At 43.4% G+C, this 26,795-nt stretch overlaps 1 protein-coding gene and 2 pseudogenes across 3 annotated transcripts; 1 reads left to right on the top strand and 2 right to left on the bottom strand.

Annotated features, from left to right (window-relative positions):
• Nucleotides 1–2,061: 2,061 nt before the first annotated feature.
• LOC110291865 (small ribosomal subunit protein uS5 pseudogene) lies at nucleotides 2,062–2,810 on the bottom strand (annotated as a pseudogene).
• A 6,415-nt stretch (nucleotides 2,811–9,225) lies between these two features.
• On the bottom strand, nucleotides 9,226–9,961 carry LOC110291866 (serine/threonine-protein phosphatase PP1-gamma catalytic subunit-like; annotated as a pseudogene).
• Nucleotides 9,962–13,394: 3,433 nt separating this feature from the next.
• LOC110291606 (peptidoglycan recognition protein 4) lies at nucleotides 13,395–26,528 on the top strand. 3 transcript variants are annotated; one of them, XM_021158830.3, is made up of 8 exons: nucleotides 13,395–13,474; nucleotides 14,344–14,434; nucleotides 15,061–15,270; nucleotides 16,588–16,706; nucleotides 18,754–18,906; nucleotides 21,195–21,393; nucleotides 25,096–25,214; nucleotides 26,350–26,528. In XM_021158830.3, the coding sequence occupies exons 1-8, from the start codon at nucleotides 13,426–13,428 to the stop codon at nucleotides 26,526–26,528; spliced, it is 1,119 nt and encodes a 372-aa protein (XP_021014489.1). In that variant the 5' UTR covers nucleotides 13,395–13,425. The 3 variants fall into 3 exon arrangements, with proteins under 3 accessions (XP_021014489.1, XP_021014488.1, XP_021014487.1); XM_021158829.2 differs by having other exon boundaries at nucleotides 14,344–14,451; nucleotides 15,072–15,270; XM_021158828.2 differs by having other exon boundaries at nucleotides 14,344–14,451; nucleotides 15,072–15,270; nucleotides 21,192–21,393.
• The last annotated feature ends 267 nt before the right edge of the window (nucleotides 26,529–26,795 follow it).

The raw sequence follows: 26,795 nt of genomic DNA, 5'->3' as shown, positions 1-26,795 counted from the left end.
TTTAGAGAGATCTGCCTGCCTCTGTGAAGCATAGATGCTAAGCTGGTTGGGTTGGAACCTGACCTGAAAGTACCATTTCTACCACACCTGGGCCTAACCTTGCTCTGTCACAGGCTCCTCAAATTCCTGAACTTAGGAATTTGTCTGTTTTTGTAAACATAAACCAAGTAAACTTAAGTTGGGTTTCCTGCATATTTGAGAAATTATACATTTTTGTGTTTAGAGTTCTTTCCCACAGTATTGAGGGCTGTCCTGAAGGTCCCAGTGTTTACCATTTTGTTGATTTATTACCCATACCTTTGCCTCCTGGACTCCATGTTATTTAATTATCAAAGAGTCATTAACAGGGAGGATGTTCCTTAAAGGAGGAATGTAAAATATGTACATTATACAAACAAACTTTATACCCACAGCAGCCATCGACACTCTTGGAGGCCTATGTCTGCTGGACCTGTCCCAGGGCAGGAACCATGTCAATATGTCCCCACCAAGGCTATGCTGGACTTGGCAAGATCTGGACACATAGACTTCTTTTGTTAGTTCTAAGTTTAATATGGACAGATTATGTTGGGGCAGAAGAGATGATATTTGGACAGGTTGAACCAAGAGGTTGGAAATGGCTTGGATGAAATGAAGTTAGATGGACAGATGACTGGTGTACAGGATGTACCTCCTAAGTCCAAGCCTGGGGTGCTGGTGTAGATCTGGATGGGAGGGGTTTGCTGTTTCATGGGAAGAGCTTGTGCATAGGGAAATAGGTAAGGCAGGTCCTAGCAGAATTCAAGAGATCAGTTGTGGCATAGATAGAAGAGGTCAGACTAGATCAGAATACTGGCTATGGAGTCTGGGCTACATCTAGCTGGTTGGGGAGAAGGCATGAATAGGAGGGTCAGGGAAACTCCCTGTTCTAGACCCTAGAGAAGGAAATGGGAGTTCTAGCTGTGTGGACAGGTTGGATGTAGTCCAGAAGGACTTGGGGGGTGCTCCAGGGCCTTTGGTGACTTCTGGCTTACTTATTGTTTCCTTCTGTAGAGGAAGTTAGTATCCCCCTCACCAAAGTTGCCCTTCAGGCCCAACACCACCCTGCCTGTCTGTAGGTAGCCACAGATAGCTCCTGAGAGACATCCTATTGTACACTGACCCAAATGAACAGTTTGAGACAAGGGTGCCAGGAAGTTCAAATCCAAAGAGCTCCCAGGTGGTAGGTAAGGAACTACAGACTATTGTGCAACCTCTGGGTCCGCACCAAGTCTTGATGACTAGCCACCCTGAAGGCCATCTTAAGCCCTGCCTGCACTTTGGGCTACTCCCATATCCATGTGAGGGCTCTTCAGCTACCTGGCTTCTGAACTCTCATTCATAAGCTTTGTTAAGTCTGCACATTTCTCTCATTCCTACATGGGCATCTCTGCTCAGAATCTCTGATTTCCGGGAAACTTGACATTCCAAGCTGAGAAAGCTGCTTGTCCCTTTCTTGTCCCTGGCTACAGTTCTCCAGTCCTTCCACCTCCCCTGGATGTTGCTGAATAAATTGTTGCCTTCATTTCACTTCCCACTGAAACTCCAGACCTTATCCCAAGACTTGGAGGTGTCATATCTCAGGAGCTTCCTGTTGCCTGGCTCCACCTCAGGCATCTCCTTGAAGTCTACAACCCTTTGTAGAAAATAACAGGCTTTTCCAATCACCATACTGTGGACATTATAATTATTGACTTTTTCGGTCTGTCTCCCTTACTGCATTATTAATCTGCTAACTCATCACTAGATAAGTTTTGCCTGCAGGAGACATAAACATTGGCTAAACACAACGAAGACTGTGTTGATTTTGATAGAATGTATGTTTAGAAGGCTATTTTCTATAATTAAGAAGTTGTGCAACACAGGACACATCAGGGAAGACAAGGGATTAGATTGTGAGGAAGATTCCTGTTGGGTAGGTGACATCAGGATTATCAGAATGCATATGCTGCCACCTTATGGCTTGTGTAGGTCATGACAGCTTCGGTAGTCTTTTGGACTCTAATTTTTAAAGTTTTACATTTAAATTTTTTTTAGCCTTAATTAATTTACTTTATTTTTGTTGTATATGCTCCTGTATGTGGTAGCCACAGTTGGAGCCTGGGTTCTTTTAAGGGAGTCTCTGTGGTGGGTTTTCACAAGATGGTCAATGAATTCCTGATAAGGAGACTTGGTGAACACAGCCTCTTTGTCAGGTTGGGTGTGGGGGTAGGGTCAAGTTGCTGTAGGTCTTGGAAGATGGCAATGAAGATGGCTTTGGCAAAGTTGCCTAGGGTGGTAGTGAAGCGCCTGGATGATGTGGAACAGTCATCAATATTGGTGTTTAGCAGCAACTTCTTGGGCACAGGAGCAGAGACAATGCCAGTGCCTCTTAGGGAAAGGATGAGATGTGCCATCACAAGCCATAGCTAAAGGTCACCTCGAATGGAACAGTGTAGTGTTCGTCAACCTTATTCCCTCAGTAACTTCTCTGCACTGGGATGATGGAAAGCTTGGCCAAGATGATGGTCCCTCTGATGGCAATGGCTACTTCCTTGGATGATTTAGCACCAAGACCAAAGTGACCATTGTAGTCTCCAGTTGCAGTCAGAGCCTTGAATCTGGTTGATTGGTCAGCCTGAGTCTGCTCCCACACCAACACGATCTTTAGAACTTCAGCCTTTAGGGATGTGCCCAGGAAAAAGTCAATAACCACAGATTCCCTGATGGTCAGGAAGAACAGGTGGATCACCTCCCAGGTTCTTGATCTTCATGTCCTTAACCAGGCAGCTCAGTTGGTGATGGAAATCCATCCCTTGCCTTTAGCTTTACCTCCATGAGCCCTGTGTTCTCAAGCATGAACGTGGGTCTCAAGTCTGCTGCTAAATCTGTGGAAGCTGCATAGCCTCCTATTGGCCATTTGGTGTTTTCCCAAAGAAGTGACCACTACCGGCCCTGCACTGCGTCTGGGCAGCATAATAGAGCTGGCTCTGGAGGCAGGAATCTGGGTGAGCTAGTCCTGAGGGTGTGACAGAGAAGAGCTGGCCCGTGCCAGTCACCTGCAGTGAGGTGTTGTGGGCATGGGGGTGCTACTCTTCCCCACTCTCACCCTTTGCCACCTGCGGTAGTTTGGAGACCTGGCGCCAGGGTCATAAGAGCAGGAGAGCTGGTCCTGCCCTTTACTAGCTACAGTGCTTGGGAGCTTCAATTCTCCTGGGCAGCACAGTGCAGGGTATGTGGCCCTGCTTCTCATCTGTTGTGAGGTTGTGTGGGTGCGGGGAAGGTGCCCTCCTTCTCCCTTACCAACCTGAGGCAATTGGGTAAGCCAGCCCGGAGGATGTGAGAACTGGAGAGCTAGCCCAGTCTCTCAATGGCTGAAACGCTTGGAGAATGAGCCCTGCACCTCGACCAGCAGCACAGTAGAGCTGGCTCTGGTGGCTCTCAAGAGCATGAGAGAAAGAGAGCTGACACTGCCCCCTACTGGCTGCAACATTGGGTGAGTTAGCTGGAGTAGTGCTGAAGAGCTCGCCCTGGTGGTGCAAGTGTGGGAGAGCAGGCAGGCTAACCAACTCAGCTAACAAGCAGGTCCAGATCCAGGGCTTTGAGTTGGCCCACCCCAACATCTACCTCATTTATGAACGGCTGGAGCACGTGAAGGGACCAGTCCTGCAGAATAAAAGCTGCAGGATCTCCTGACACAGGGCAACTACAGGATATCTGAAAGGAGTCCTTGTGAGGATTCAGTTTTGATAGTGTAGCAAAAGCGAGAGGCGTTGCAATGACATTGCAATGCACATTTGCAAGGAAAGATGTGTGGACAAAGAGAATACCATATGACACATTGCGACATACTACAGCTTCTACCATGAGATGTATTCTATGTTTTGTTTTGTTTATTTTTTAAAATTTTTGCTTTTTATTTTCTCTTCAGGGGGAAGTTGTAAGGTCGGAGGGTGTATACAAAGGAAGAGGGAGATGAGTGGGATTGGGGCACATGATTCGAAACTCACGAAATATCAGTAAAAAGTTAAAAAAGGAAGTGAGTCCTTTTAAAAAATTTAAGGTAGGAGAGGTTGTTTGAGGATAATTCTTTTTACAACTTAATATTTTATTTAGTATTCAAGTGTGCACAAGTGTTTCCATCAAATGCGCCCCTTATTCCTTCCCTTCCAGTTACTCCCCTGTCCAGTCCCTGAGTTTTTTCTCCAAATTTCATTTCTCTTTTAGTTTTCCTTTTTTTAATTAAAATTTACTTTTTATTCGTTATTTTATTTATTTATATTTCAAACATTATCCCTCTTCCCGGTTTCCCCTCTGCAAACTCCTATCCCCCTCCCCTCCCTCCTGTACCTATGAGGGAGCTCCCCTCTCCCAACCACTCCCACCTCAGCTCACTGGCATTCCCCTACACAGGGGCATTGAGCTCCACAGGACCAAGGGCTTCCCCTCCCATTGATGCCAGATAAGGCAATCCTCTGTTACACATGCAACTGGAGCCATGGGTCCCTCCATGTGTACTCTTTAGTTGTGGTTTAGTCCCTGGGAGGGCTGGGGTATATAGTTGCTTGATATTGTTGTTCCTATGGGGTTGCAAACCCCTTCAGCTCCTTCAGTCCTTCCCCTAACTCCTCCATTGGGGTTCTTGTGCTCAGTCTGATGGTTGGCTGCAAGCATCTGCATCTATATTGGTCAGGCTCTGGCAGAGCCTCTCAGGGGACAGATATACCAAACTCCTGTCAGCAAGCATTTCTTAGTATCAGCAATAGTGTCTGGGTTTGGTGTCTGCAGATGGGATGGATACCTAGGTGGGGCAGTCTCTGCTCCACTCTTTGTCCCTGCATTTCCTTCAGACCGGAGCAATTCTGGGTTAAATTTTTTTGAAATGGGTGGGTGATCCCATCCTTCAATGAGGGCCATGCCTAACCACTGGATATGGTCTCTACAGGTTCTACCTCCCCTTTGTTGGGTATTTTAGCTAATGTCATCCACTTTGGGTCCTGGGAACGTTTTGCTTCCCTGGAATCTGGGGCTTTCTCATGGCTACACCCAGTTCCCCATCCCCCATTGCTACATACCTCCATTCAATTTCCTGACCCTCTGTACTTCTCCCCACTTCCCCGTGCCCAGGAGTGGTATAGCTGGGTCCTCAGGTAGTACTATGTCCAATTTTTTGAGTAACCGCCAGACTGATTTCCAGAGTGGTTGTACCAGCTTGAAATCCTACCAGCAATGGAGGAGTGTTCCTCTTTCTCCACATCCTCACCAGCATGTGCTGTCACCTGAGTTTTTGATCTTAGGCATTCTGATTGGTGTGAGGTGGAATCTCAGGGTTGTTTTGATTTGCATTTCCCTGATGATTAAGGATATTGAACATTTCTTTAGGTGCTTCTCAGCCATGTGAGATTCCTCAATTGAGAATATTTTTGTTTAGCTCTGTACCCATTTTTAATAGGGTTATTTGATTCTTCAGAATCTAACTTCTTGAGTTCTTGTATATATTGGATGTTAGCCCTCTATTAGATGTAGGGTTGGTAAAGATCTTTTCCCAATCTGTAGGTTGCCATTTGTCCTGTTGACAGTGTTCTTTGCCTTATAGAAGCTTTTCAATTTTATGAGATCTCATTTGTCAATAGTTGATCTTAGATCCTGAGCCATTGGTGTTGTTTAGGAAAATTTCCCCTGTGCCAAGCTGTTCGAAGCTCTTCCCTACTTTCTCTTTTGCTAGATTCAATGTATCTGGTTTTATAAGGAGGTCTTTCATCCACTTGGACTTGACCTTTGTCTCTTATTTTTGGAGACAATAATGGATCAATTTGCATTCTTCTACATGCTGACTGACACTTGAACCAGCACCATGTGTTGAAAATGCTGTCTTTCTTCCCACTGGATAGTTTTGCCTTCTTTGCCAAAGATCAGGTGTGTGGGTTTAATCCTGGGTCTTCAATTATATTCTATTGATCTACCTGTTTGTCTCTGTACCAATACCTTTTTTTTTTTTTTTAAATCACTACTTCTCTGTAGTACAGCTTGAGGCCAGGGATAGTGATTCTCCCAAACGTTCTCTTATTGTTGAGAATAGTTTATGCTATTCTGAGTTTTCTTGTTATTCAAGATGAATTTGAGAATTGCTTTTTCTATCTCTAAGTTGGAATTTTGGGGATTGCATTGAATCTGTAGAATGCTTTTGGTAAGATGGCCATGTTAATCCTGCTGATCTATGAACATGAGAGATCTTTCCGTCTTTTGAGGTCTTCTTTGATTTCTTTCTTCAGTGACTTGAAGTTCTTATTGTACAGATCTTTCACTTGCTTGGTTAGAGTCACACTTAGATATTTTATATTGTTTGTGACTGTTGTGAGGGTGTCATTTCCCTAATTTCTTTCTCAGCTCATTTATCCTTTGAGTATAGGAAGGCTATTGATTTGTTTGAGTTAATTTTATATCCAGCCACTTTGCTGAAGTCTATGAGTTGTAGGAGTTCTCTGATGGATTTTTTTTTGGGGTCACTTAAGTATACTATCATATCATCTGCAAATAGTGATATTTTGACTTCTTCCTTTCCAATTTGTATCCCTTTGACCTCCTTTTGTTGTCTAATTGCTCTGGCTAGAACTTCTAGTACTATATTGAATAGATAGGGGGACAGTGGCAGCCTTGTCTAGTCCTTGATTTTAGTGGGATTGCTTCAAGTTTCTCTCCATTTAGTTTGATGTTGGCTACTGGTTTGCTGTATATTGCTTTTATTATGTTTAGGCATGGGCCTCGAATTCCTGATCTTTTAACATGAAGGGATGTTGTATTTTGTCAAAGGCTTTTCCAGCATCTAATGAGATTATTATGTGTTTTTTTCCTTCTTTGAGTTTGTTTATATAGTGGATTATGTTGATGGATTTCTGTATATTGAATCATCCCTGTACCCCTGAGATAAAGCCTACTTGATCATAATGCATGATCATTTTATGTGTTCTTGGATTCAGTTTGTGAGAATTTTATTGAGTATTTTTGCAAATGATATTCATAAGGGAAATTGGTCTGAAGTTCTCTTTCTTTGTTGGGTCTTTGTGTGGTTTAGGTATCAGTGTAACTGTGGCTTCATAGAATGAGTTAGGTAATGTTCCTTCTGTTTCTATTTTGTGGAATAGTTTAAAGAGTATTGGTAGTAGGTCTTCTTTGAGGGTCTTGTAGAATTCTGTACTAAACCCCCCTGGTCCTGGGTTTTTTTTTTTTTTTTGGTTGGGAGACTTTTAATGACTGCTTATATTTCTTTAGGGGTTATGGGACTGTTTAGATGGTTTATCTGATCTTGATTTAAATTTGATATGTGGTATCTGTCTGAAAAATCATCTATTTTATCTAGATTTTTCCATTTTTTGTTGAATATATGCTTTTGTAGTAGGATCTAATGATTTTTTGAACTTCTTCAGTTTCTGTTGTTATGTCTCCCTTTTCATTTCGGATTTTGTTAATTTGGATACTATCTCTGTGCCCTCTAGTTAGTCTGGCTAAGGGTTTATCTATTTTTTTCTGATTTTCTCAAAGAACCAGCGCCTGGTTTTACTAATTGCTTGTATAGTTCTTTTTGCTTCTACTTAGTTGATTTTGATTATTTCTTGCTGAATTTGATTATTTCTTGCTGTCTACTCCTCTTGGGTGTGTTTGCTTTTAAATTTGTACTAATGCTTTCAGATGTGTATGTATCCTCCCTCTAGTTACTTTATGGAGGCACTCAGAGCTATGAGTCTTCCTCTTAGCACTGCTTTTACTGTGTCTCATAAGTTTGGATATGCTGTGCCTTCATTTTCGTTAAATTCTAAAAAGCCTTTAATTTTTCCCCTAATATATCATTGAATAGAGAGTTGTTCAGTTTCCATGAGTATGTGGGATTTTTGTTGTTTTGGTTGTTATTGAAGATCAGCTTTATTGCATGATGATCTGATAGGATGCATGGGATTATTTCAATCTTCTTTTATTGGCTGAGGATTGTTTTGTGTCCAATTATATGGTCAATTTTTGAGAAGGTACCATGAGATGTTGAGAAGAAGATATATTTTTTTTTGTTTTAGGATGAAATGTTCTATAGATATCTGTTAAATCCATTTGGTCCATAACTTCTGTTAGTTTCCCTGTGTCTCTGTTCATTTTCTGTTTCCATGATCTGTCCATTGGTGAGAGAGTGGTGTTGAAGTCACCGACTATTGTTGTGGGAAGTTCATTGTGTGCTTTGAGCTTTAGTAATGTTTCGTTTACAAATGTGGGTGCCCTTGCATTTGGAGCATGTATTTTCAGAATTGGAGTTCATCTTGGTATATTTTTTCTTTGATGAGTATAAAGTGTCCTTCCTCACCTTTTTGATAGCTTTTGGTTGAAAGTCGATTGTATTCAATATTAGAATGGTTACTTCAGCTTGTTTCTCGATACCATTTGTTTGAAATTTTTTTTTCTAGCCTTTTACTCTGAGGTAGTGTCTGTCTTTGTCACCAAGGTGTGTTTTCTTTATGCTAGAAAGTGCTAGGTCCTGTTTACATATCTAGTCTGTTAGTGTATGTCTTTTTATTGGGGAATTGAGTCAATTGATATTAAGAGATATTAAGGACCAATGATTGTTGCTACCTGTGACTCTCTTCTTTTGGGTTTGTTGTGAGAAGATTAATTTCTTACTTTTTCTTGAGTGTAGTTTCTTTTTCTTGTGTTGGAGTTTTCCATCTATTATCCTTTGTAAGGTTGTATTTTTGGAGAGGTTTTGTTTAAATTTGGTTTTGTCATGGAATATCTTGGTTTCTCCATCTATGGAAATTGAGAGTTTTGTTTGTTCTCTTAGGGTCTGTATGGCATCCTTCCAGGATCTTCTGGGCTTTTAGAGTCTGTTGAGAAGTCTGGATTAATTCTGATAGGTCTGCCTTTATATGTTACTTGACTTTTTTACCTTACTACTTTTAATATTCTTTCTTTGTTCTGTGCATTTAATGTTTTAATTATTATGTGATGAGAGGAATTTCTTTTCTGGTTCCATCTGTTTGGTGTTCTGTAGGATTCTTGTATATTTATGGGCATCTCTTTTTTTTTAGGTTAGGGAAGTTTTCTTCTATAATTTTTTGAAGATGTTTACTGGCCCTTTGAGTTGGGAATCTTCGCTCTCTTCTATACCTATTATTCTTAGGTTTGGTCTTCTCATTGTGTCCTGGATTTCCTGGATGTTTTGGGTTAGGATTTTTTTTTTTTTTGCACTTTTCATTTTCTTTGACTGTTGTCAATGGTTTCTACAGTATCTTCTGTAACTACTTCTGCACCAAATGTGAAGGACACTCCTCTGTCATTTTCATCCCAGCCTAAGACATCTTTATTAGGGTCAGGCCACAAAGGATAACAAAGAAGACCTTGATCTGGTACTTCAGTTGGTCTCATAATTTGCCAAATCTGCTCCATAGATTGAAGATCTGGTGATAAACCTCCCTGACAGCAGAATATCTTCTTGTCCATAATGGTTGTTATTGGTAAGTAGTTAAAACAGTCTGTGAACATTTTCCACAGCTTAATGTATCTTCTTTTACATTCATCATAAAATTCATAGGTTCTATTGATGTTGTCACACTCATGGTTCCCTCTGAGAAGAAAGAAGTTCTCCAGACACTTGATTTGTAGGCCAGCAAGAGGCAGATCGTCTCCAGTGACTGTTTGCCCCATCCACATCGTCTCTGAGAATCAAATACTTGCTCTCTGGAGGGAAGCCACCGAATTCAAACAGACAGAGCAAATCAGAGTACTTCTGGTAGATGTCACCACGTATTTTGAGTGGTGCTTCAAGTACTAAAAAGATAGGCTGACTGAGAAAGATCTCCGGAGACTTCAGGCAGAGTTTTTGGATTTTGTTCTCCTGGAGCTGGACATTCTTGCCTTACTTGGACCCTCTCAGTTCCAGCAGCTGTTGGATGATACTGTCGATGTTGAGTTTATCGATATCCACCATAGCCATCCTGCTGACCCTCCTGCAGGGCACCGCTACCCACTTGCTACTGGGTCTCACTTGTCCTCCTTCCTCACACTACAAGCCCCTCGAGTGGTTGTGGCAGTGTTGGTGGCAGCAGCAGCCACAGTGGTCCCTACTCCCCCCAGGCATCCTGGCTTCCTTCTCCTCTTCATTTATGTCCTTCTTAAAGTCCTCTATCATCATTATCATGAGATGTGGTTTTAGATCAGAATCTTGCTTTTCTGGTGTGTTGGGAGTATTCAGGACTTGCTGTAGTGGGAGAACTGGGTTCTGATGATGCCAAGTAGCATTGGTTTCTGTTGCTTATGTTCTTGTGCTTGCCTCTTGCCGACTAGGTATCTCTGGTGTTAGCTGGCCTTGCTCTCTCTCTCTCTCTCTCTCTCTCTCTCTCTCTCTCTCTCTCTCTCTCTCTGTCCCTCCTGTGAGCCTGGGTGTATCAAGGCTCTTGGAGTACAAGCTTCTTCTGGTAGGGATTGGGGTGTAGAGGACTGTAGCACAGGGTCAGCTCCCAAGTGCAGATGGAAACTGGAAGGACTGTGTCCCCAGCTGTGCTGAGGTTCCTGTGTCCACTGGGCCCAGGGCCAGACCAATTTGGGCCAGGTATTGGGGTGGTAGTGGTGGTCTCATCTGCAAGCTTGGGTGTGTCAACACTCCTGGAGGACAAGTTTTATGTATCCTGACCATCCTGGAATTTGCTCTGTAGTCCAGGCCAGTCTTGAACTCAGAGATCCACTTGCTTCTGCCTTCTAAGTGTTCAAGGTGTGTGCCACCATATCCAGCTCACTTTTAGTTTTAAAAATACCCATTGAGGGCTCAGAATGAGTGTTGTTGTTGTGTGTGTGGTATGGGCATACATGTGCCACAGCATGCATTAAGAGGTCAGAGAACAATGCTTGGGAATCAGTTCTCCCCTTCTGACTTGTTGAGGTAGTATGGTATGTTTTGTTTGTTCCATGGCTGCACTGCCTACCCTTGGCTAGTTGGGCAGTGAGATATCTTTGTTTCCTTTCTCACTGTTGCAGTGTGTGTCTCCATATCCAGCTCATTAACCTGGCTTCTCAAGTTGTCAAGCTGGCACAACCAGTTCTTTTAAATGCTGAGCCATTTCCCAGGTTCCTGGTCTCAGATTTTAAAACATCTTGCTCTTAGAATTATTTTGTGCTTGTGAGAATTATTGAGTACCAGCAAGGGTTTTTAAAACATATCTTTTTTTTTTTTCTTCTTTTTCTTCGAGGCAGAATTTCTCTGTATAGCCCTGGCTGTCCTGAAACTCACTCCATAGACCAGGCTGGCCTTGAACTCAGAAATCCACCTGCCTCTGCCTCCCAAGTGCTGGGATTAAAGGCATGCACCACCACAAAGGGTTTCTATGAGTTATATTTTATACACTTATTTTGTTAGAATTTGAAAAAAAAACCCAAATTGTTTAAAGTACCATTAAAAACCCATTAATGTTAACCTATTAAAAATAATTACTTGCTTTCCAAAGCTGTTGTATAATGTCTTTAAGACAGTATTTACAAACCTCTTTACTGTACATCTTAGAGGAAGAATGCTGTAGTTTTGTTTCTATTTTTACATTCAATGTATTTCTATATTCTGTTTATATTGAAGACAGGAAGGAAAATACATCTTCTCAGATAAGTATTTTTGAAGGTAGCAAAATATGCTAGTAATTTTAAATATAGTTATAGATATTATTCTTTTATACTACACCAAAAGGGTAGAAGATGGTGGCATGTCTACCTAGAGTGCTATTTCCTAAGGTCTCTGAAGGCTGCCTTATTTGCTGGGAGCCGAGAGGCTGTATATCCCCTGTGAAGTCGCTGGAATTGTACTATCATGTGGAGCTTCCTCTATGAAGATCTACAGCTCCAAAAGATTAGGCTTCAGACCAGGACACCTGGTCAGGGATGACATAATTAGGCCCTGAGCCAGACATGGGTGAAGACTGTTTCCTCTTATGGGTCATAGTGTGGGTGAAGCAGGAGGGAAGGTGTTGTACACACAGGCTACAGGGTCAGAATTAGGCATAGTGAACTTCCTCCTGGGAACACGGTTTTCTCCTTTCCTTCCATCATGCCTCATGACCTTGGCATTTGGAATAGTTACTGATAAATGACCCAAATCAATGGCCTTCAGATTTGAGAGTAGATCTCTGCTGGCAAGAAGTTCACTGATGCCAGTAACAGCCACCAGACATTTAGGTCCCAGGTCAGCAGGGCTTACTGAAGACTGAGCTGAAGAAGGAGGTGAGAAAGGATGTGGCAATTGTGCCTTTTCCCGGGGAGGAGGAACCCAAGCTTATTCACAGGGCGGGTCCCTGAGCTCTCAATTTGTCTGGTCTCACCCAAGTTCCTTTTGGTGCTCTGAAGTGCCTTGAATCCTAGTCTCAGACCTCTGTCCTCCATCTTTTTTTTTGGGGGGGGGGCTCCCTCACGTCTTCTTTTGAGGAATTTGGAGCCGGAGTGCTTCATTCCTAGTGAGAGGGTGCCCTCTAGAGGCTGGGAGAGCAGAAGGAGACACCTGCTAGAGGAGGTAAGAGACCTGGAAACCAAGGCAGAAGTCAGGAACTACCAGAAAGTGAGTGGTGAGCTGGTTGTCCTTTGATCTGCTGGCTGGAATAGAACAGCATCCCCAGGTAATTCTGTTTTGTATGAGAGCATGATGGTGTGTGTATAGTGTATGTCAGAGTCCTCCCTCCATCTCCTTCTCCCCCCCCCCCCGCCCCGTGCGTGTGTGTGTGTGTGTGTGTGTGTGTGTGTGTGTGTGTGTGTGTGATTTTGAACTCTATCATTCTCTCTTGTCAAACACTTTAGCAACTGAGCCATTCCCCAGTTTCAGCTTTTCTTGTTTGAGTGTGATCTTTTAAAAATTATCTCCAGAAGGAACTAGACTCTACTAAGCCAGTTTTAAGATAGACCAGGTGAGCCCTGCCCAAGAGCCAGGTCTGTTCCCTCTCAACTCTGACATCCTGCTTACTTCACCCAGTCTTATTCCTATCTAGAAAAAGAATGTCTGCATTAGACCCTTCCAAGTGAGTTTGGATTTCTTAGTTGGACCATTCTTATATTTTGTTCCTGTATATACAGAATTTGAGTGAGGATTATTTAAGACTTAATGTGTGAGTATCTACATAACACACACACACACACACACACACACACACACACACACACACACACACACACACACTAGGCACCAGTAAAATAGAGTAGCTAGGAGTCTGTACTAGGATGTTGGGCACCAGCTGTGTACAGGGCACCCAGAGGAGCCTTAGCCAGGTGCCAGGCCTTGGAAGGCCCACAGCAAGGCAGTAGATAGACAGGGTTACACACAGTCAGGTGGCATGTCATTGGCAGCTGGCACAGTCATGTTAATTGTCAGTGTCCCTCCTAGGGTTGCTTATCATTCTCCGTGTAGGTGTCCTGGGCCACCCGAGGATGCTGTCCTGGCTTCTTGTCTTCTCTACCTTGGTTCTTCTGGCACAGGGTAAGTTTTCTCCTGCTCTGGACCAAAAACATGCTCTTTCCTGGCATGTAAGAAGAGCGTTGTGGAGTCTATAGACCTGGGGCCAGCTCTTTGCCTTATTCCAAGGAATAGTTTTCAATAAGCGGCCAAATTCTTTAAATTAAATTCTTTAAATCTTAAGTTCTCTATCAAGATTGGGAAAAGGTTACTTTCCTCTTAAATTTGAGGATTAAGTGAGGTAACACGCATGACTGACTTAGCACTTGGCAGTAAGAACCAATCAGTGGGAGCAATAGTTACACCTGTATTAATATTATGCCAGGTAGCATTTCCATAAAGTTATATTTGTGCTTGTCAACAAAACAAGGTTCCTTTGGAGCAATAATGTAAACCAGTGTCCACTGACATCCCTCACAGTCCATGTAGGAGCATGGGTTTGACCAATACCCTAGCACAGAGCAAGAAATGGCCTGATTCATGAAAGGCTATTTTAACTATTTCTTCCTTTTGCATCAGATACAGAAAATGTACACAGATGAGAACATTGTGGTTTTGAGGTGCCTGAATATATTTCCCAGTTATTTTTGCCAATTGTATGTTTATATATGTCTTGTAATTATTCAATATGCCTAATTCCCTACCTACAGTAATGAACTATTATCCTTAGGGAATTATCTGAAGACAGTTTAGAGAAAATCATGCCACAATCTGTTAGGGGGGTTTCCTGGTTAATCCAGAGGGGCTTCTTGGGGGAGGCTTGGGGACTCAGGGAGGGAGAAAGGTAGCAGAGGGAGCAGCTACCTCTGCCTAGAGCTCTGTTATTCCCATTATTATCAAAGGGTTTTGGAACTCTTTGAAGACAGATGAAAACAGAAACATTCTTTTTGCAGGTGTTTCCTCCTGGGAAAAACCACAAACTGGTCAGGTGTCAGAAGGACTGCAGCAACTGTTTGGCAACATCTCCCAACTATTTGAGAAAGGCATACTAGGCCGTGATGGTGAGGAGACTTGGGGATCTGCTGGGGTTTCTTATGTGGCCTGAAATGCATTGCAAATTTGCACAGCCAACTGGGACAGGTTGAATAGCATTGAATTGTAGAGGGGTTCTGGCCAGCAGCTCAATTACCTTTTTTCGGCTTTTGGGATATAAGGGAATGATATCAAAATGGAAGGAACACTTATACAGGGTAGAGAGCCAATCTGTGAGTTCCGCAGGTCAGAGAGTGAAGGGTAGATGAAGACCCTACCTTGTGAGATCTCCTAGATAGAGGAGGAGGTGTGACTCCTTAAGGAGAGTAGAAGTCACAGAGGAAATTGTCAGTGAGTGCAAAATCAGGCTAGAGGGCTGGATGGGGACAAGTGAATGGCATGGGCATGCTTCCTAATGGGGATGCACTTATGATGGGGATTCCTAAGATGGAAGAGCAAAATGTCCAGACTCCCTGGCCAGTTCAGCTACATTGGGGGTGAGAATCTGCAAGGTGTATGCATGAGCAGGAAACTATGGCCAGCTGCTGATACCTCTCCTGGAGCATTTTCACCAGCACGGGTCAGACAACATGCAGCTCAGGCAGCAAATGTAGGATGCACTAATTGACATGTTATGCTCTCCCCACAGATGTCTTCACTATGGTTTCTCGTGAGGAATGGGGGGCAGAAGCAATTGGCTGCAGCTCTAAGCTGAGCAGGCCAGTGGATGTCCTTGTCATACACCATATCCCTGGACTAGAGTGCCACAACAAAACTGTCTGTAGCCAGAAGCTTCGGGAACTACAGGCCTATCACATCCACAACAGCTGGTGTGATGTGGCTTACAAGTATGTGGCTGGGCCAGTCATGTGCTCAGAGCTTTTCTGTTAAGGTTCTTGTCTTTCACCTGCTTTTCTTGCCTTTTTGGTTGTGGTTCTATAGGTTTTGTAATGAATGCAGTATTCAAAGTTTTCAAAATTTCTGTGAAGTTCTTACCTCTGAGATGCAGAATGAAAATCAAGATATAACTGCTTCTTTGAATGCCTCTGGAAAATCTTGGTTTACCTGACACATCACAGTTTACAGAATTCTTCCTTATACCTAAGTACCTCCATCATCCACCAGTTTGAGTAGGGCAGAACAAGAGTCACTCTTTCCCCAAGGTAGGGAGGTTGTTTGATTTCCTCAGTGTCATACAGGGGTACAGTCATCTATTCTAAACTAGCTCATCCTGTCTCCATCCAAGGTATTCTCACCACACTACAGGTATGGGCTCTGATCTCACTGGGGAAATCATCCCACCTATGTCCCCAGCAGCCTCTCTAGGAGACTCCTACCTGACTTTGGCCAGTTGTCAACAGTCTGAAGCTTGCTAATGGCTTCTGGTCTCAAGTGTCCACAGCATCTCTGCTTTCCTACACCGTGCTCTCTCTAAGGCGTCTGTAGTTTAGAGGAGTTAATGATCCATGGAGGACAGGTATTAGTGGTTAACTTCATCAGTCCAGGCCTTCTGAGTGATGGTTCTAACGTGTATATACACAGTTCTTTACCAGGAAATGGTGGGTGACTGCCAGTCACCATCAGGGCTGGGTGTCCTTTCTCAAGTTATTTCAGGCATATAAGATATTGGATTTCTCTCTTTGGTCCTTTTTCTCCTTGCTCCATCTCTGTGGCTTCTGGGACCACTCCTCAAACACACTGCCTGCCACTATGTCCATGCCTCCCATGGTGTGTTTATGTAGGATGTTACCTAGCAGGGAGAAAACAAATGAGTAGCCTATGTGGAGATCTTGTGGACAGAATGCCTTCAGTGGGAGGTAGGAGAGCCATTTTTTAAGGATGTATGGAATCCATGGAGACAAATATTGTATGGCTAGATTAACTGTAGTTTCTGCAGATGAACAGGGTCGCCTCTTTCTTCTCAATATTTAGGATGATTTATATATAACTTGGGTATGGGAAGTATGAGACATGTGTGTGTGTCCTTTTCAATGTTAAGGATGAGAGTACATAACTTGATCTTTCTATTGTCTCAGAGAAATCCATGCAGATACTTTTTGTGAAGCTGCCCTGAGCTCTTCTCCCTTCTCAGCCTAAGTAGGTGGTTTTCTTTGTCAGGAATGTGTGTCAGTGCCAGTCAGTAACTTGCGTTTCCCTGCCTACAGTTTCCTGGTTGGGGATGATGGCAGAGTATATGAAGGTGTTGGTTGGAATGTCCAAGGCTCTCATGACCAGGGCTACAACAACATCTCCTTAGGTATCGCCTTCTTTGGCACCCAAGAAGGTAATGGCACCTCAGCTGACAGTTCTTCCAAGAGATCTCTGCTGCTCTGAGTTGATGCCCTGCTACCCTCTCTGTTTCTCCTGGCATGTTTTTCTCCCTTGGTTTCTAGAATGCACTATGTGATGTTCTTCCTTCTGCTCTGCCTTTCTTCTATGTCTCTGCCACATTTCTTTTATTCCCTATTAATTAATTTATTTACATTCCAATTGCAGTCCCTCTTCCTCCCAGCCCCTCTCCACATGGCTTTTCTTCCCCTCCCCTCCCATTCACCTCTGAGAAGGGGGAGGTCTCCCTGGGGAACCAACTTATCCTGGCACCTTAAGTCACTGCAGGACTGGGTACATTCTTTGTCACTGAGGCCAGAGAGAGACAGCTCAGTTAGGGGAGCAGGATCCACAGGCAGGCAACAAAGTCAGGGACAGTCACTCTAGTTGCTGGGGACCCACATAAAGACCAAGCTGCACCTCTGGTATATATGTTCTGCCACATTTTTTCCCTTGAACTCCCAGGCTTCACTAGGTGAGTCCCTCTTGCTCTTTGCACTGGGTTCTGTCTGCTAGGTTCTTGCTCTGTTCTTCTTCAGGTAGATCTGTGGTTTGTGTGTTATAACTCTGTGTTAGTGGCCATTGCACTTTTTTTCCAGGACTGACAGGCCTGTAGCTGTAGGCCAGATGGCTCACTGTTTCTCACTCAGATTTTCTATCCATTAAAACAAGAAAAATACCTTGATGCTTTTGATTAGGTATTTTTCTTGTTGCTGTAACTAAACACCAGATGAAACCAACTTAAGGAAAAAAGGAAGGGTTTATTTTAGCTTTGAGGAGATAACTCATCACAGTTGGGGAGACATCATATCAGGAGCTCAAAAGTGGTTGGTGGCATTGCATCCACTGTTAGAAATAGGAGCATGACACTGGGGCTCACCCATTCTCTCCTATGTTCAGTCCAGGATTCCATCCATGGAATGGTGCTGTCTGAAGTTAGGGTGTGTCATTCACCTCAATGAACTCATTCAGGAAATGTATCTGTAGGGTTGTCTCCTAGATCGGCTCAAGTTGACAGTTAATTGTATTAATTTTCTCGTATAATATATTTTGACCATGCTTTCCCCTTCCCCAACTCTTCCCAGATTTCCCCATTTCATGTTCTCTCTCTCTCTCTCTCTCTCTCTCTCTCTCTCTCTCTCTCTCTCTCTCTCTCTCTCTCTCTCTCTCTCATAGAAAAAAATCCAAGCAAAACAAAATAAAACAAAAAAGCACAAAGTGGAGTGCCTGCCACCCATGGAATGTGTTTTGTTTTGTGTTGTGTTCTGGGACATCCCAGCCTCTAATGACAGTCTTTCATTTTCTTCCAAGTCTGTTAATTCCAACCTCCTGCCCTCTTAGTCCTAACACAGTCCCAGCAGCAGGTCAGTGAGTTTGTTAGCTGATTTCTGTAGTTTCTTGTTTCATACTCAGTACCCTTTGGGACAGTCCAGGTAGATTCCGTTATTCTTATTACTACAGTGTGCAGCCCAAGATTCAGAGAAGCAGACAACCCAAAGTAACACACCATGGGGAAGAAGTCAGAACATAAGCCTGAACTTTTCATTTCCAATAAGTGGGTGGTTCCCACAGAACCACTGGGTCCAGGATGCCTGTTCAGTTTATAGATTTATTTGTTGGTTTGGGATTTGAAGCATGTACTTTTTAGATCCCATGTTGTTCTTCACGAGCAAGGAGTTTGATAATAGTACCTGAGTCAGAGATTTGTGCTAAGAAAAATGATGGGAGGTGCTGGTGTGAGCAGGGGGCTTACTGGGCATAGCTACCTTAAAGGTCTCCTGTGGATGGAGGGTATGGTCATGTAAGTCATAGCACAACTTTGGGGAGGGCTTCAACCTGAGCCACCCAGAGCCCAGCTATAGCAGGTCCTTGATGAGCACCTCTCTGACCTGTCCCCATGGTTTCCTCTAACAGTTGTGTAGTTTGTCAGAGCACCTTGGTTTCTTTCCACTGTTCCCTGACAATAGGCCAGACTGGGATATCTATAAACCACTCTCTTCCAGGCCATAGTCCCAGTGCTGTTGCTCTGTCAGCCTTGAAGGGCCTGATTTCCTATGCTGTGAAGAAGGGCCACTTGTCATCCAAGTACATCCAGCCATTGCTTGCGAAAAGTGAAGACTGCTTGGTCCCTCCACAGAAGGGGAAACAGAAGAAAGGTGAGACCCAGGAGTGACTCTTTAGGCTTTCTTACATCCCTCCTAGGAGCCATGTAGTTACCTAGCTTTCTAAAATACAGGTGCTGGCAAGCCTTGAGAGGAACCTCTCAGGCCCCATCAGAATGAGTGGTGTTATGGGAACAATCTTTCTGCAGTCACTCCACACTTGCTTCCTCAGCAAAACTTGTATCTAAGGAGCAAAGCACAAAAACCGTTGAGTCATAGAGCTTCAGTGCAGAGGGGAGAGAAAGATAAGGAACAAATCGAACAGGTAAAAGACACAGTGTGTTGTTATATGGTCAAAACTGTTAGGGAAGAAAATAGACATAGAAAAGGACTGAGCGCATTACTGCACAGTTCTTTTTCACAACTGCACATTTACAAATACAGAAAATAACAGAAGCTTGACATTGTCACTCTGACATTAAAGGAGGAACTAAAAAAATTCAGACAAGCTAGATGCTGTTTTGGGTTAACAAGCAGTGACAGCATTAAAACCCATGAGTTATTAGATTCATTTGTTTGTTTTTGTGTAGGAGAGTTTTGCCTATGCACATATACATGAATGCCATGTTTAAAACCAGTACCCAAGACTATCAGAGGATGGCATCAGATTCCCTGGAATTGGAATTACAGATGATTGTAAGCTGTCAAGTGAACACTAGAAGTCAAACCCAGGCCCTCTGCAAGAGCCACAAGCACTCTTAGTCACTGAGCCATGCCTCCAGCCCAAACCCAAACCCAAACCCAACTTCCTTGTTTCCTCCCTCCCTCCCTCCCTCCCTCCCTCCCTCCCTCCCTCCCTCCCTCCCTCCCTCCCCCTCTCTTTGAACCAATGAGTGTTTTGGGGTTAATTACAGGAGCATGGGCGAGGGGTTACTTATGAGGGATCCCATCACCAAAAGCCCACCTCCAATAGATGACTGTGAGCATCCACTTCTGTATTTGCCAGGCACTGACATAGCCTCACAAGAGACAGCTATATCAAGATCCTGTCAGCAAAATCTTGTGGGCATATGTAATAGTGTCTGGGTCATCTATTGGATGGAACACAGGGCCCCTAATGAAGGAGCTAGAGAAAGTACCCAAGGAGATAAAGGGGTCAGCAACCCTATAGGAGGATCAACAATATGAACTAACCAGTACCCCACAGAACTGTATCTCTAGTTGCATATGTAGCAGAGGATGGCCTAGTTGACCATCAATGGGAGGAGAGGCCCCTGGTCTTGGGAAAATCATATGCCCCAGTACAGGGGAATGCCAGGGCCAGGAAGCAGGAGTGGGTGGGTTGGAGAGCAGGGCAGGGGGAGGATATAGGGGACTTTTGGGATAGCATTTGAAATGTAAATGAAGAAAATATCTAATAAAAAATTGAAAAAATAATCTATTGGGCTGGAGAGATGGCTCAGCAGTTAAGAGCACTAACTGCTCTTCCAGAGGTCCTGAGTTCAATTCCCAGCAACCACATGGTGGTTCCCACCATCTGTAATGGAATTTGATGTCTGAAGAGAGTGACAGTGTATTCACATGCATAAAATAAATAAATAAGTCTTCTTAAAAACAAAACAAAACAAAACAAAACAAAACAAAACAAAACAAAACAAAATGCCCACCTCAATCTGGGTGCAAGTTGGAGCATGTCTCAGCTAGTCTCAGCATTCCTCACTTTGCACATGCGCGCACACACACACACACAGACACAGACACACACACAGATACACACACACACACAGACATACACACACACACACACACACACACACAGAGAGAGAGAGAGAGAGAGAGAGAGAGAGAGAGAGAGAGAGAGAGAGAGAGAGAGAGAGAGAGAGAGAGAGAGAGAAGAGGAACAGGAGAGGTCTAGTGAACATGACCAGTGTGTCAGGGAGTTCCTGAAGCATTTGAGATAAAACTGGTATGAATTATTGGCCTTTTCTTGGGCTTAATAAAGTTTGAAGAAACTTGTCCTTGTCGTTATGAGCCATGAATCAGTTTGAGCACTTCCTTGAGACTGCTGTCATCTCTCCATATTTAGAATTGTTTTATACAAGCAGAATCTTATGGCTTTTAAATGTCTATCAAACATACTTCCATAATAAAGCTTCTATGTTTGCTGCTTGGATTAGTATAGTCCAGAGTACCACAGCCAGGATTGGGAAGAGGTTTGAGGGTGGTTTGGCAAATCTCAAGGAGCAGAGGATTAGAGCCGCCCTCAGTAGTCATGTGGTTGGCATGGGGTGGTAAAATGAATCCTCTATGTTTTGTTGTTTTTTTGTTTTATGCTACAGCAGCTTGTCCCCACATAGTTCCACGGTCTGTTTGGCGGGCAAGAGACTCCCACTGCTCCAGAATGACTCTCCCTGCAAAGTATGCCATCATTCTTCATACTGCTGGGAGAACATGCAGTCAGCCTGATGAGTGCCGCCTGCTGGTCCGAGATCTCCAGTCGTTCTTCATGAACAGGCTAAATGCATGTGACATTGGGTATAAGTAAGTCACCCCCAAAACAGGGTCTTTTTTCCGTCAGTGGGAGAATCAGGTTCTTTCAACAGGTGGGAAAGGCAGATGTTTTTAATGGATTACTGACCATATGAGAGACCGACCTATAGGTATTTACTCCATTGGCTTCTTACTCAATCCAGGAAGCTCTTACTTAGGAGACAGTTAAGGAGTAGTCATAGCCCCAAGCATATCCTCAAAATATGTACCTGTTAAAGGCAGTTTATGGACATTATAGATACCAAGGTTTCTGAAGAGATATTTAGAGGAAGCTACAGTGTGCAAGACTGTGGAACCTGCAGAGATTAACCCAAGTCCACTGCCTCTCTTTACACTGTGACTCAGGTAATGCCCTCTGGTTGGATTGTTCCTTCTGGTGTTATTGTGGCAGTCCTTTGCATCTAAGACTCTGAACACTCAGAGGGAGAGTCTTTTCTACACAGAGAGACTGGATAAATCTTTAATAATTTCATAGCACCAAGTTCTGTGATTCTATAATAAAGAATGTGTTACTTAATGGGAGGACATTTTCCCTCTCCCCAGATTCCTTCCCTTATCCTATCTCTGTGTCCGTCTATTTGTCTGTCTTTCTCTTCTCTCACTTTCCTTTTCTCCTCCTATCCTCTTCCTTCCCTCCCTCCCTTCCTTTTCATATAATGTATTCTTTTTTTGAACTCTTTTATGATAACTTTTTATTTTTTATTTTTCCATTTTTATTAGATGTTTTCTTTATATACATTTCAAATTTCAAAAGCTATCCCGAAAGTTCCCCATATCCCCCCACCCCCAACTCCCCTACCCACCCACTCCCATTTCTTGGCCCTGGCGTTCCCCTGTACTGAGGCATATACAGTTTGCAGACCAATGGGCCTCTCTTTCCAGTGATGGCCGAATAGGCCATCTTCTGATACACATGCAGCTAGAGACACAAGCTCAGGGGGTACTGGTTAGTTAATATTGTTCCACCTATAGGGTTGCAGATCCCTTTAGCTCCTTGGGTACTTTCTCTAGCTCCTCCATTGGGGGCCCTGTGATCCATCCAATAGCTGACTGTGAGCATCCGCTTCTGTGTTTGCTAGGCCCCGGCATAGCTTCACAAGAGACAGCTCTATCTGGGTCCTTTCAGCAAAATCTTGCTAGTGTATGTATTCTAAATGAATATAAAAATTCTGTGATTGGGTTTTGTTGGTTAAGAACACATACAGTGGGGGTTGGAGACATGGCTCTGTGGTTAAGTGCACCAACTGCTGTCCCAGAGGTCCTGAGTTCAATTCTCAGCAACTACATGGTGGCTCACAACCTTCTGTGATGGAATAAGATGCACTCTTCTGGTGTGTCTGAAGACAGTTACAGTGTACTCATATAAATAAATATTAAAAAAGAAAACTTGCATTAAAATACAGTAACTAAAAGACAGTAACTCAAGACTGTAACATAGAAAACAAAGTGTTTGACTAAACAGTCAAAAACACTGGAGGATGTATCCAGAGCTTGCAGCTAAGACACAGGAACATCTCAGCTCATTTTCCATTACAAACAAACTAAACTTGAAGCCTAAGGACAAGGCACTGCTAACTCATATGGTGTGTTTGTGTGTGTTAATAGAAGAGCCACTCTCTGGGGACATTCACTGTCTGGGGATTAGCTTCTGTAGCTGTATTTTAGTCTTGACTGTTCCCACCAGGCACTTGAGTGCAATGTGCGTGCCTCAGTTGCATTTGTTACTTGATATATTCTTCTAAGATGACTGATCTTTAGTAAAGCTCTTTGAAGATGGGAGAAAATATTATCTCCAATTGTGTATCAGGATTTACCAAATGATTAGTAGGTCTTGCCATCCAGGGTAATCTGATGTTATTCTCTCAAATTGCAATGGAGATATGAATATTAAATATGAACTTAGAATTCTTTTTTTTTCAATTAAGGACAAAGGCTTTCCTTTCCTACTTAGGCTCTAGTTACCGTTTTCTTGGCTCCAGATTTATATCGTGTCCTACTGCCATTCTTGAAAGGGTCTGAACTCAGGAAACACTCTCATACATTACAGCATTAGGCTGTGCTCTGGGGCAGGAAGCACAGGTGGCTCTTACCCTCCTGATGTTCAGACTTCAGTGAGGGAGAAACAATGCTAATCTCAACAAGTTAAATTAAGTGCAATTATGAAGGACACGTGAAAGACGAGCAGGAAGGCAGGAAGAGGAGTGAGGGACTCACTCCTCAGAGGAGAAACTCATTAACTGGGACCCAAGGAGGGAGTAGGAACAAATCAGAGGTGGAAGCAGCAAGAGTGATTCAAATACAGTTGAAGGCCTGTATTCCAGGGTGAGAATAGTGTCTTTGAGGATCTGAAAGACTGATTATGATCACATAAATGCCAACATTGGGTGTGGTGAGAGGTGAGGCTGGGAGGCAAAGATCCGTGTCCTGAAGGATGATGAATCTTCAATTGGGAGTTTAGATTCTGCACAAAGGGACTAAGAACAAGATTTTACATGATTTGTATTTGAGAAAGGCAACTTGGATGATGCTTTGGGAACAAAATGGTGAGGGTAATGAGAGTTTAAGATTTGTGACAATACAGACAAGGCAAGATGTTTATAGAGGGTACAGATGTCACAGGGAGAAGTGGAGGCACTTAAGAGTTCATGAAAGTGAGTGGCTAGTGACTATGGTATAAGACTATGTCAGAGAGTGGCTGGGAGACACTGGTGACAAGCCTTGGCTGGCAAGTGAATGAAGCGAGTGGGCTGAGGTCTAGGTTTGGAGCCAGTAGGTGGTGATTTTCTCTCCAATGCTACCCAGAGAAGGTGGGAGGTGGCTCCAAATGTGAGTTGTGCACTTTCACGGATAGGGAAGAAGTCAAGGAAATGGATAGGTTGGTTCTGAACAAGTATGTAGAGTGAGAATGAAGAGGTGCAAGGGAGCACCCCAAGGAGCACAAACTTGAAAAGGCTGAGACACAGAATGGATGTGACAGACAAGAGGGTGAGTGAACCATTACACAGTGGACTTCTGGGGAAGAGGGTGACTGGAGAAGGAAAAGGGATTGCCAGGTTCAACTTTATGGGCAATGATAATTAGACATTTGGGAAATCAGGGAGTCAGTTGGTAAGTCATTTATGTTCTTTTTTTTTTCAAACTGAGAATGTATTTATTTTACAGATAGATCAATATTTTCTTATAGTAGAGATTGAATGTATATGTGTATGTGTGTTTAAGATTTTTTATTAGATATTTTCTTTATATACATTTCAAATACTATCCCGAAAGTTCTCTATACCCTCTCCCCGCCCTGCTCCCCTATCCACCCACTCTCGCTTCTTGGCCCTGGCATTCCCCTGTACTGGGGCATATAAAGTTTACAAGACCAAGGGGCCTCTCTTCCCAGTGATGGTCAACTAGGCCATCTTCTGCTACATATGCAGCTAGAGATATGAGCTCTGGGGGTACTGGTTAGCTACTGTGGCAATTTACTCCTGCAGAGATCAGCCAATGTTTTAATGCTGGGTCCCTCTAGAGTCCCCTTCTTCCAGACATTTTCACTAGCATACCACTCACAATGACACTCTTACTGGTTCTGAAACTTGGCGCTTAGTTGTGTAAAAAAAAAATTGAGTGAACTGATGAAGGCAAGTGTCAGTCCCTGAGTGTCTATCTTTCATGCTAATCTCCATCTCTCCTGTGCTTCTTCAGCTTCCTTGTGGGCCAGGATGGTGGTGTTTATGAAGGAGTAGGCTGGAATAACCAAGGTTCCAAGACTGATAGCTACAATGACATCGCTTTGAGTATCACCTTCATGGGCACCTTCACAGGTAAGTGGAAGGTTTGGGTAGTTGTGATCCTTGTGTGATGTTTGAGGCGAGTGTCTGATTTGGACTGGAAAGATATCAGGCTCAAACGTTGTTTAAAGCATCATATGCTGAAGCTCTGTATTTACATTTATCTAAGATGAGTGTGGTTGAAAGTGACCCTCAGATCCCAGAGAGTAGGTATTCTGTAGTTACTTTTTTCACACACAGACAAAACTTAGTCTCTCTCTCTCTCTCTCTCTCTCTCTCTCTCTCTGTCTGTCTTTCCTCCCTCTTTTTATCCTTCTCCCTTTCTCCCTCCCTCCATGTCTCGCTCTCTCCCTCTCTCTCTTCCTCCTCCCCTCCCTCCCCCCTCTTTCTGCTACAATGAATGGGTAAAACAAAGAAAAATGTTGTGATAATTCCAGTTCCCCTTTGTAACTATCCTATTTTGGTTTTCATGGTAACAATTCTAGATCACGTTAGCCTTATACAGCAAAGCAGAATTTAGGCATTTGCCTTGACTGCACTGAAAGTATTCATTTACTCAGAGCTTCTGACTAGAGCTACGGTGTTGTTGTTTTGAGTTTCTGGAAAGGTGAGGTACTGTTATTGCTACACATTTCTGGTTGGTTTGAAGATGAGCCCTACATGGAGGCTAAGGGCATGTGAGGAGAGGCTGAGCATTGGCTTTGTTGGGAAGGCCTGTAAAGCTTGCTGCCGCTGTCATTCTGGGTGAGATAACTCATTGTCACAGATCTGTACTTTGACATTTGGTTGGTATGGCCATTCCCCCAACTTGACAATAAGTGTCCTTTCTTCTCCCACTTTTTTCAATCAAGTATATCTCTAGGCATTGTCACATAGTCCTTAGGTTACTGAAGTAGTTCCAATAGAGAACTATCAGGACAAAATTTCACTGTAGGAAAACATTTAGAGTTAGTCAGAACTGTATTTATATTTCCAGGAATTTAGAGTCAGGAAGACTTTGAGACTAAGACATGTAAAATCTTGATCTGCTGTTCTGTCTGTCTATAGAATGGCTGCCAAATATCAAATATGCTATTTTAGTGGTAGGCTGGGTGGGTTTTGGAACATATTCTGCCATGCTCTGGGCACCTTGGGATCTTACAATCAGTGGTTTGGCTGTGTTTTGCAGGTTCCCCACCCAATGCAGCTGCACTGGAGGCTGCCCAGGACTTGATCCGGTGTGCTGTGGTCAAGGGGTACCTGACCCCCAACTACCTGCTAATGGGCCACAGTGATGTGTCCAACACTCTGTCCCCTGGGCAGGCATTGTACAACATTATCAAGACGTGGCCCCATTTCAAGCACTGAGGGAAGCCCTATCCCTATCTGAGGATGCTCTTCCTCCTGCTGGGTGTCTGTCTTTACCTTTCACCTTGGATTAGTATATCTGTCCTCTCATTTCAAAAACTTTACCTTGTTCACTTCCTAGGTTGGGATGACCTTGTCCTCTCTTGGTGACATTTACCAGTGTCCCCAAGTTTTGCACTTATAGTCCCTTGAGCCTGAGTCAAGGCTCTTCTCTCCTGGGTACTTGTCTGCTCAACAAGACCAGGTAATGGGCTGATTCTTGTCATA

This window comes from Mus caroli, unplaced genomic scaffold (assembly GCF_978045245.1).
Source record: "Mus caroli unplaced genomic scaffold, Mus_caroli_1 scaffold_3, whole genome shotgun sequence".
NCBI classification, from domain to species: Eukaryota; Metazoa; Chordata; class Mammalia; order Rodentia; family Muridae; genus Mus; species Mus caroli.
This window is presented reverse-complemented; position numbering and strand designations above follow the sequence as displayed.